Below are 10,100 nucleotides of genomic sequence, written 5' to 3'. Positions count from 1 at the left end.
TTTATCATGACGGATGGCATTTTGCTTGCTCAAGTGTACTGAGACACACATGATTAACGACGGCAGGAAAGCACGCATCCAACATAAATATATATAAATAATATAATTACATGTATACAAAGAAAACACTAATTATTAATAAAAAAAAAAAACAAAAAATAAGTATTTCATTGCTTTTTGGGGTTGGATATTTGGGAATTTAGGTATTTTCCTGAGGCATGCAAAAAAGTAACGCGCTTACATTCAAAAATTGATAACGAAACGATGCCGATTCTTTCGATACCACTGCCATTCGATAGTTTTGCCCTCGATTGGTCACTGACAGGGTTGGAAAAGTTCCGCCTATCTAGGTACAAGGAAGTAGTATTGTTCTACCTAGGGTACAACATTTTTGAAATAAAAACATTTCTAGGTACACCATCAATTACCTAGGCAAAAGTTAAAATGTACAATTGCAAAATGTTTTTTTTTAAATGTAAGGAAATTAACTTACGGATGTATTAATTATTGTATCACGAAGGGACTTTAGCTTCTGGCTAAATAAACCGTATAATTGATATTTACATTATAAAATATATAAATTATAATTTAAAAACAAAAGAAAGGACATAAGAATATTTAAAACATAAAATTGATTAATTTTTGAGCATATTAGTTTCACATATTGTAAAATAATCAAAACACAAATAAATGGACATTTGAATACTTAAAACATAAAATTGATTAATTTTTGATCATGTTAGTTTTACATTTTGTAATAAAATATGAATTAAAGATCATGAATTAATATTTAAAACATTAAATTGACTACTTTTTACAGTTTGTAATAAAATAATAAATGTACCTAGTATTGTAGTATTATTGTACCTAGGAATTTATTCAGGTACTCCCCAACCCTGGACTATCGATAGGAACAGTGCCATCACTTTTGCATTGGGGCGTATTTGGATCGGGGGACAATAAACATTGAAGTCCAGCTGCAAAATGGACCAGGCAATGCCCAACCAGCCCAAGTTCCTGCCCCGCGTCGAGGGCAACTCGTACGTGGCCACCGCCTCGGGCAATCCCTTCGAGACAGACGAGGAGGAGGAGATCTTCAGCAGGCACAAGATGGTGCTCCGGGTGCCCAGCCACTGCACCGGCGACCTGATGCACCTGGCCGTCTCGCGCAACTGGCTGCTCTGTCTGATGGGCACCGCGGATCGCACCACCCTGCTCCGCTTCTTCCTGCCCCGCGCGATTCCTCCGGGTGGTAAGTGAACCAGGTCCTCCTCCGCCAGCTGCTCCCTTAACCGCTCTTCTTACTCCCCGCAGAGGCTGCCCTGGAGAAGTACCTCTCGGGCTCCGGCTACAAGATAACGCGCCTGTTCCTGGACCCCACTGGCCACCACCTCATCATCGCGCTGGTGCCCAAGTCGGCCTCCGCGGGCGTCTCGCCCGACTTCCTGTACATCCACTGCCTCGAGTCGCCGCAGGCGCAGCAGCTCAAGGTGCGCCGCATCGAGAAGTTCAAGGACCACGAGATCACGGCCGTCGCCTTCAATCCGTACCACGGCAGCGACTCCTCGACGGGCCCCATCCTCCTGGGCACGAGTCGCGGCCTCATCTTCGAAACGGAGCTGAATCCCGCCGCCGATGGCCACGTGCAGCGCAAGCAGCTGTACGATCTGGGCCTGGGTCGTCCCAAGTATCCCATCACGGGCCTCAGACTGCTGCGGGTGCCCAATAGCAGCCGGTACATAGTGGTGGTCACCAGTCCCGAGTGCATCTACACATTCCAGGAGACGCTGAAGCCCGAGGAGCGCTCGCTGCAGTCCATCTTCGCCGGCTATGTGAGCGGCGTGCAGGAGCCGCACTGCGAGGAGCGCAAGACCGACCTGACCTACTCGCAGCTGCGCTTCTTCGCCCCTCCGAACAGCAAGTACCCGAAGCAGTGGGCCTGGCTGTGCGGCGAGGGCATCCGCGTGGGCGAGGTGGGTATAGTATGGTGAAGACCAGGGTTCGGAAATTGACACGCATGTGAAAAATAATTGTTAACACACATAGCTCACTTGTGTTTTTTACACTGTGTTTTTAACACGACGTGTTTTTTACACACTGTGATTTTAACACAAATGAAAATTACTTTTTACTGACATTACGAGTAGAAAAATGTCAAAAACTCATTGTGTTAAAAGCACGTCGTGTTAATAACATGTCGTGTAAATAACATATGTATAATACAATTTTTTCCACACAAGTCAAGAACACTTTGACATTTAACATGTGAATAACAAAAGTTTTTTACAGCTAAAAGCTTTTTTCCGAACCCTGGTAAAGACATCCTTCTCACTCAAAGAAATCTCTGTTTTTTAGCTCTCCATTGAGGCCAACAGCGCCACCACGCTGATAGGCAGCACACTGATCAACCTGGACTTTGAGAAGGCCATGCATCTGTCGTACGAGGAGCGGCGCCTGAACATCCCCAAGTCCTTCGTGCTGACCGAGTACCATGCCGTGCTCCTCTACGCCGATCACATACGGGCCATCTGCCTGCTCAACCAGGAGCAGGTCTACCAGGAGACCTTCGACGAGTCGCGGCTGGGCAGGCTGCTGAACATTGAGCGCGACGAGATGACCGGCTCCATCTACGTGTACACCACGCGGACCGTCTTCAATCTGCGGGTGACGCGCGAGGAGCGCAACGTGTGGCGCATCTACCTGGACAGGGGCCAGTACGAGCTGGCCACCGCCCACGCGGCCGAGGATCCCGAGCACCTGCAGCTCGTCCTGGGTCAGCGGGCGGACGCGGCCTTCGCGGAAGGGTCCTACCAGGTGGCGGCCGACTACTACGCCGAGACGGACAGGTCCTTCGAGGAGGTGTGCCTCAAGTTCATGGTCCTGCCGGACAAGCGGCCCATCATCGACTACGTGAAGAAGCGCCTCGGCCGACTGACCACCAGGAAGCAGATGGAAGAGGAGGACGTCGAGGACTCGGACGAGGCGAACAGCATCAAGGCTCTGGTCATCTGGCTGATCGACCTCTACCTCATCCAGATCAACATGCCCGACCAGGACGACGAGGGGCGGCGGGCGTGGCAGGCGGAGTACGACGAGTTCATGCTGGAGGCCCCGGTGCTCGCCTGCATGCGCCAGAATCGCGAGGCCGTCCAGCAGCTGATCGCCGAGCACGCGGATCCGCACAACATGGCCCGGTTCGCCATCGCCATCGGCGACTACGACGAGGTGGTGGCGCAGCAGCTGAAGGCCGAGTGCTACGCGGAGGCCCTGCAAACGCTGAGCACGCAGCGCAACCCGGAGCTCTTCTACAAGTACGCTCCGCAGCTGATGGTCAAGCTGCCGAAGCCCACCGTGGACGCTTTGATGGCCCAGAGCTCCCGGCTGGAGGTGGAGAAGCTGGTGCCCACGCTTATTGCCATGGAGAACCGCGAGCAGCGGGAGCAGACGCAGCGCTACCTCGAGTTCGCCGTCTACAAGCTGAACACCACGAACGACGCCATCCACAACTTCCTGCTGCACCTGTACGCCGAGCACGAGCCGAAGCTGCTGATGAAGTACCTCGAGATCCAGGGGCGCGACGAGAGCCTCGTGCACTACGACATCCACTACGCGCTGAAGGTGTGCAGCGATCTGCAGGTGAAGGAGGCCTGCGTCTTCCTCGAGTGCCTGCTGCGCAAGTGGATCGCCGCCGTGGAGCTGGCCCTCACGTTCGACATGAAGCTGGCGAAGGAGACGGCCTCGCGGCCCTCGGACAGCAAGCTGCGCCGCAAGCTGTGGCTTCGAATAGGTACATCTTTATTCCCAGCATCAGTTCATATCCATTTAATGCTCTTCCTTCAGCCTATCACGACATCAAGGGCACCAACGACGTGAAGAGGGCGCTCAATCTGCTCAAGGAGTGCGATCTGCTGCGCATCGAGGACCTGCTGCCCTTCTTCTCCGACTTCGAGAAGATCGACAACTTCAAGGAGGCCATCTGCGATGCCCTGAGTGTAAGTAGAGAGGGCTCTATGCTCTATATATTTTCCAGTACCAATCAGTTTCTCTGCTCGACAGGACTACAATCAGCGCATCCAGGAGCTGCAGCGCGAGATGGCCGAGACCCAGGAACAATCCGATCGCGTGGTCGCCGAGCTGCAGCAGGTGCGTGAGCGCAGCATCACCATGAATGCCCAGGACACGTGCGGCGTCTGCGAGATGATGCTGCTCGTCAAGCCCTTCTTCGCCTTCATCTGCGGCCACAAGTTCCACAGCGACTGCCTGGAGAAGCAGGTGCTGCCCATGCTCACCAAGGAGCAGACGCGTCGCTTGGCCGCTCTGCGTCAGCAGCTGGAGGCGGAGGTTCAGCCGCAGGCGCAGGCCCAGTCGATGGCCCTCAGCAGGCAGCAGGCCAAGGAGCTGCAGCACAAGCGGGCGTCTCTAAAGACCCAGATCGAGGACATCCTGGCTGCGGACTGCCTGTTCTGCGGCCTGCTCATCAACACCATCGACCAGCCGTTCGTCGACGACTGGGAGCAGGTGAATGTCGAGTGGGAGTAGCTTCGTTCGGATCCACACACATTATATATATATTTATGTACATATAGAGTATTTATTAATAAACCTACACAGATCACAAGAGCAGCTCTAGAGTCCCAATTACCCGGTCAGTCGACAATCTGCATGCGCAGCTCGTTGGTCACGAAGGACATGACCGTATTGAGCACCGCCTGCTGGATGGAGGCGTTCTGGACGATGAGGGGCAGCAGCATCACCACATCGCTGGGATGGATCTCGGCCACCGCCTTGGAGACGTGCTGAACCAGCTGCTCGCGCTGCCCGTCGGTCAGGTCGTTCAGGATGACCTCGCCCAGTGGGCGGAATGTGCCTGTTGTGGGTAAAAGGAAGAGTATCCGGTTAGAAGGACCTTCTAATTGGATTGAAACTATACCTACCGCTGGTCATCTTGTAGGCGGCAATACCGCCCGCTGCCCCGCCCACCGCCAGGCCCACGGGACCCAGGAGCATGCCGCCCGCAAAGGAGCAGGCGGCGCAGATGGCGGCCCCCTTCCCCGACTGCTTCACGGCGACGCGCACCTGGCGCTCGTCCGCCACAATGGCTATCGCCTCCATCAGCTCGCGCGTATCTATGGGCATCTTGGGGCTACGTGGTGCTCCCGTAATTTCGTAATTCGCTTTTAGACTTTGTATCTTTGCCCCGATGGATGTGTCATCGATCCTCCGCCGATCCGAGTCGATTTCTTCCGATCCTGGCTTGCCTCTGGGTTTCCCGTATTCGTTAACTTGACAATTTAAAACTTTACAACATAAACAACGATCGCTTTGGCGAAATAGAGCTAAAAATACACGACTAGACTTGATCCCAGATTGGAGCATTAAAACAATCGATTGTAAATGAGCCTTTTCACTGGCGAGTTATCGATACACTGGGTTAACCCTTGTGTCAAAGCTTTATTTCAGTGAAAACAGCAGCAATAATAAAAACTATTTGCAAATCGCCTGTTAATTTGCTAAATAGTATAGCAAATATGAATTTTAGCTTTGATATTACTGTTTTTAGACAGAAAAACAGAAAAATTAAAGTTGTATTTGACATGCTTTGTATTTCTTTAATAATTTAACTGAAAAATCATAAATGTTATATATTTATATAACGTTAATGTTTCAGAGCTAATATATTAAAGAAATAAAAACGTTTGTTGTACATAAAATACAAATTAAGAAATTACCAGCAATTTAAAAGTTCGGGAAACTTAAATAATGTTACTTGTTGGTAAATTTGACAACTTACTGTTGGAGTTAAAACAAAATAATTTAGCTCATGGGCAATATAATAATATTATTAAAAATAAATACAAAAGTAAAGCAATTTAATCCCAGCGCAGGAAAAACCGTGCGAGCCATAAGGGTTAAATTGGACAACCAATGGTTGGCAACAATCGCTTGCTATCGCCAAGCACTGTGCGATCTATCGATGAATCGATAGCCCGCCGCGAACAGAGCCGTTAACAGTAACAGTGGGTGCTCTGCTAAGCGCGCATAACAGTTGTCTTTGCTTTTGTTTTGTTCGCACTCGAGCGAATTGAATATTGAATTGAGATAAGATATTTTCGTATTTGGCCCACTAAACACGTCGGAGTGAATATTTTCATGTGCGATTGGGCGGCAGATCACTTGGCAGAGCTACCAGGATCGTGAGAAGCGCCGGAAAAGAGCTCCTTTGCGCCGGGACTGGGATGTGCGCAAATCATTTAAACTGCGATCCTCGGATGTCGACGTCCATTTGGTGCAGGATCCCACGTCGCCCCGTCCAGGAGTAACTGCCTCCAGACTCAGCTGGCTGGAAACCCGAGGGAATTCGACTTTAGAGCCGATATGTTGGCCTACTCCCACGTAAGTCCAATGCGCATCCAGTTCCACGCGAGTGTGTGGGTGTGGGTATGGGGTATACATGGGTTATATAGGGGCTATATGGTCTATGGGGTGCTATGTGCTGATATTGTATCTCAGAAACACTGTAAATTACTGATTTCTCGATTCTGTGGGTGGAGTTTTTTTTACCCTTGGAACGAAACTTATTTAACAGGTACGATTTATAGTAGATATAATCTCGTATAGCCTAATCGCATACCTACACAGAGGAAAAAATACGAAAAATATTCATCAATCGGGTATTCCGTTCTATGTTCATATCAAAATGATATTTCCGAACATATGATTTCGTACCATATTGATATCATTATGGAAAAATTAATATGAAACAGTATCAATTCCATATTTTTCATTTTTTTTCTCTTTGTAGGTAAAGTATATATTTGGGATATATATAGAATATATTCCTTATATCTTACAGCATAACTAGTTAAAATTACTTATTGGGATATCTTGTTTATACATTTGGAACTCTTTTAAGAGGAACTTATAACTATATATAATCTATTTTGGTAAAGTAAAATAAGGTTTTTAAATATTTCAACCTCTTATAACATAGTCAGATAGAATATACTATTTAAATATAGTATAGGCAATACGAGAAACCGTTATATTATAGAGCCCATACATTATATGTACCCAAGTGAATTACTATATCTTTGAGATATTCATATATTCCTCTGGTTAGCACTGAATCCTATACCTTAACTGGTTAAAAAATACTATTGAGACTATATAACGACTGTTGCGTTGTTTTCACAAGGCCCGTTTTCTGAAAATAGCTCCCTCATTCCACCGAAATTGCCAATCTACAACCATCCGACCATTTAACCCACCCACAACTGCCCCCGAACACAATTAATCTTTTTATTGGCCTTTTATCACATACGGATTCGATTCGATTCCGTTAATTAATTGCCGAATTAGCGTAGCGGTGTCATTAGCAGTAAAGCCGCAAGACGCTAAATCGAGTGGGTAAACATTGGGTAATTGGGAGACAGTTGGAGACCGACCCTCGCAGACCCTTCTCCAGGGTACAGGGTGCGCCTCCATTACCCTAATTACCCACCCACCGGAGGACCGGACGAGCCAAGCCCTCGGCGGGCTAATTCGATTCGCAAACAAACGCGTCTGGTTGGGCAAATATTTGCATACGTACGTCGTCGTCGTCGGTATTTTTCCCCCATATCCCATTCACTAATGTGCCATTTGATTGTCGTTCCAGTGCTCACGGCTCCTCCTGCTGCTCCTCCTCGTGGCAGGCGCATGCGCGCGGCCAGAAACAGTGCAGGATTCGCAGGATGAGCCAGGAACAGCCATACCGGCTCCTATCTCCGCGGGAAATGAAGTGGAAGCTACCACGCCATCAACTCCGGTTGAGACCATCACCCAAAGTACCTCCAATTCGGTGGCTGTGACTGAAGTAGCCACCACAACGGCCACGGCCTCGTCCACGTCGTCCTCCTCCACTTCGACCACCTCGGCTGCGCCGCTGCCGCCGGCTGCTCCCGAGGTTCCGGAGTACTTCAAGCACTGCTTCTACGCCGAGGAGCAGCTGTGCGGCCACAGCTTCGATGGACGCGGCGATGCCGGCGAGGGACAGGCGGCGGCGACGACGACGACGCCACAATGCCAGTGCAGGGAGCACCCGAGGAAGGCCAACTCCTGGTACTGCTGCAACATATCGCAGCTGACGATGATCTCCAGCTGCAGCAACATCTCGAAGTGGACCAGCCTGCATGTGCGCAACATGACCATGGAGGACATGGACCTGTCCAATCCCATCTTCCGATCGCTGCAATCCCTGGCCGTGACGGACGGCAACATCACGCGACTGGTGAACGCCTTTCCCCGGCTCTCGGCCCTCAAGTGCCTGAACATATCGAACAACAACATCTCGGAGATCCAGCCGCGCGCAGTCAAGGATGTGCCGCATCTGGAGTTCTTCGGCATGTCGAACAACAACCTGTCGCTGGTGCCCCATCGCAATCAGAACAAGAACATAACGCTGGACATCAGGTGAGAGGCAACTAGATCAGTGGTGGCCAGCAGATAGGCAATTTCCCTGCCGCTGCGCTGCCAGCGTTTTGGCGCTCACGTACGCTGTAAAGGAGAAAAACGTCACGCTTCTGCTGGCCACCACTGAACTAGATGAATGTTGAACCCAGACTAATCACTCCTCCTCTGCAGTGGCAACACGCGCATGCTGTGCAACCCGCTCAACGAGATCATCTACAACGAGAGTATCAACTTTGTGAACCCCAAGCACTCCTACTGCCAGTACAACGTCACCAGCACCTGGTTCCAGTCCACGGACAAGGTGTCCGTCGAGCAGCTGGAGAACAGGAAGCGCTGCATGACCAACTGTCCGGTGATCCCGAACTACGGCAGCTGCAACTGCACGCTGCAGAAGATCATGATCATCCAGGACAACCAGTCGAAGCCCCAGTGCCACGTCGACTGCTCCAATCTGGGACTGGTGGAGCTGCCGCAGCGACTGCCCGACAACACCTTCATGCTGAACATCTCGAACAACAAGATCACCAGGCTGGGCGACTACTTCCAGACGAACCCGACCTACTACAACATCAACCGACTGGTGGCCGACAACAACCAGATCACCTCCATCTACGAGTTCGAGGGCACCAAGTTCATCGAGACCTTCCAGCGCATCTACATGCGCAACAATTCGCTTAGCAAGGTGAGATACTCTAGGGGTTCTATGAATAGGATAATGAAGACTTAAACCCACACAGATACCCGAATACTTTCTAAACAACGCCCTGATGGACTCGGGGCTGGGTCGTCGCATCTACCTGGCCGGCAACAAGCTCGTCTGCGACTGCAACTCGGCCAAGACGCTGCAGAACTGGCTGAAGGAGCGCAGCTCCGACATACCCGACTACATGGAGATACGCTGCCGCAACCTGCCCCAGAATGTCTACGAGCTGCAGGAGGCCAAGCTGTGCCAGTCGCCGCCCGACTGGACCGACTACATCTACTACCTGATAGCCGCCGAGGTCATCCTGCTGCTGGCGCTCATCGCCAAGGTCTCCTACGACTACTGGGTCTTCAAGACGGCCGGCTATCTGCCGTGGCCGGCTAGCAAGATGCCCAAGTTGCCCTGCGACTGGTTGTGCGAGTCGTAAGCGCGGATTGGAGCTTGAAAAAACATCGACAGTTTGAAATTTCTCTATATTTAAAGGGAGTTTTCCCTTTATCGTATCGATACTGTGAAAAATATCGAAAATATCGATCATTTTTAAGCACTAGCTTGGACTTGCAGGGGTTTTTATAGAGGAGACAGACAGAAAATTTCTTTACCGTGACATAATCACATGACAGTTTGCTATTTCTCGATATTTAAAGGAAGTTTTCCCTTTATCGTATCGATACTGTGAAAAATATCACATGACAGAACTTTGTGCCTTTTATATATATACGATTTTTGTTGTCAATAGTTAATAGCCCTAAGAACTGTATGCATGTTATTGTCGTAAACTTGTAGTGGGTGCATCTGGAAATATACGTAAACGCAGTAACGTGGATCAGAAGAGAGTGGCTTAGGGTCTTCAGGTTAGTCAGCAAATCAGAGAAGTAAGTAGAGGCCGCTGAGATCGACGAGTAAATCAAGAGAGAAAGTCATGTTCAGAGTCCATTTTACGAAT

General features: G+C 49.8%; 3 protein-coding genes across 3 annotated transcripts; 2 read left to right on the top strand and 1 right to left on the bottom strand.

The window, feature by feature from the left end:
- The first annotated feature begins 914 nt into the window (after window positions 1–914).
- dor (vacuolar protein sorting-associated protein 18 dor) lies at window positions 915–4,623 on the top strand. The gene is made up of 5 exons (XM_017151177.3): window positions 915–1,252; window positions 1,315–1,973; window positions 2,356–3,787; window positions 3,841–3,992; window positions 4,057–4,623. Exons 1-5 carry the CDS (start codon window positions 985–987, stop codon window positions 4,537–4,539), a joined length of 2,994 nt encoding a protein of 997 aa, XP_017006666.2. The 5' UTR covers window positions 915–984; the 3' UTR covers window positions 4,540–4,623.
- Window positions 4,568–5,402, bottom strand: LOC108063898 (protein Nazo). Its single transcript, XM_017151178.3, has 2 exons — window positions 4,935–5,402; window positions 4,568–4,867 (listed from the first exon to the last, which is right to left on the bottom strand). The coding sequence occupies exons 1-2, from the start codon at window positions 5,374–5,376 to the stop codon at window positions 4,647–4,649; spliced, it is 663 nt and encodes a 220-aa protein (XP_017006667.2). The 5' UTR covers window positions 5,377–5,402; the 3' UTR covers window positions 4,568–4,646.
- Window positions 5,403–6,020: 618 nt separating this feature from the next.
- hfw (leucine-rich repeat domain-containing protein hfw) lies at window positions 6,021–9,986 on the top strand. The gene is made up of 4 exons (XM_017151091.3): window positions 6,021–6,393; window positions 7,658–8,451; window positions 8,623–9,133; window positions 9,189–9,986. The coding sequence occupies exons 1-4, from the start codon at window positions 6,376–6,378 to the stop codon at window positions 9,579–9,581; spliced, it is 1,716 nt and encodes a 571-aa protein (XP_017006580.2). The 5' UTR covers window positions 6,021–6,375; the 3' UTR covers window positions 9,582–9,986.
- Window positions 9,987–10,100: the final 114 nt, after the last annotated feature.

This window comes from Drosophila takahashii, chromosome X (assembly GCF_030179915.1).
Source record: "Drosophila takahashii strain IR98-3 E-12201 chromosome X, DtakHiC1v2, whole genome shotgun sequence".
NCBI lineage: Eukaryota > Metazoa > Arthropoda > Insecta > Diptera > Drosophilidae > Drosophila > Drosophila takahashii.
This window is presented reverse-complemented; position numbering and strand designations above follow the sequence as displayed.

Excerpts from the sequence above, each read along its gene's own strand:
- LOC108063898 (XM_017151178.3), bottom strand. The coding sequence starts at position 5,376 with ATGCTCCAATCTGGGATCAAGTCTAGTCGTGTATTTTTAGCTCTATTT. Across the intron at positions 4,868-4,934 it reads CGCCTACAAGATGACCAGCG|GCACATTCCGCCCACTGGGC; the intron begins GTAGGTATAGTT and ends TACCCACAACAG.
- dor (XM_017151177.3), top strand. The coding sequence starts at position 985 with ATGGACCAGGCAATGCCCAACCAGCCCAAGTTCCTGCCCCGCGTCGAG. Across the intron at positions 1,974-2,355 it reads AGGGCATCCGCGTGGGCGAG|CTCTCCATTGAGGCCAACAG; the intron begins GTGGGTATAGTA and ends TCTGTTTTTTAG. Across the intron at positions 3,993-4,056 it reads CCATCTGCGATGCCCTGAGT|GACTACAATCAGCGCATCCA; the intron begins GTAAGTAGAGAG and ends TCTGCTCGACAG.
- hfw (XM_017151091.3), top strand. Across the intron at positions 8,452-8,622 it reads AACATAACGCTGGACATCAG|TGGCAACACGCGCATGCTGT; the intron begins GTGAGAGGCAAC and ends CCTCCTCTGCAG. Across the intron at positions 9,134-9,188 it reads GCAACAATTCGCTTAGCAAG|ATACCCGAATACTTTCTAAA; the intron begins GTGAGATACTCT and ends AAACCCACACAG.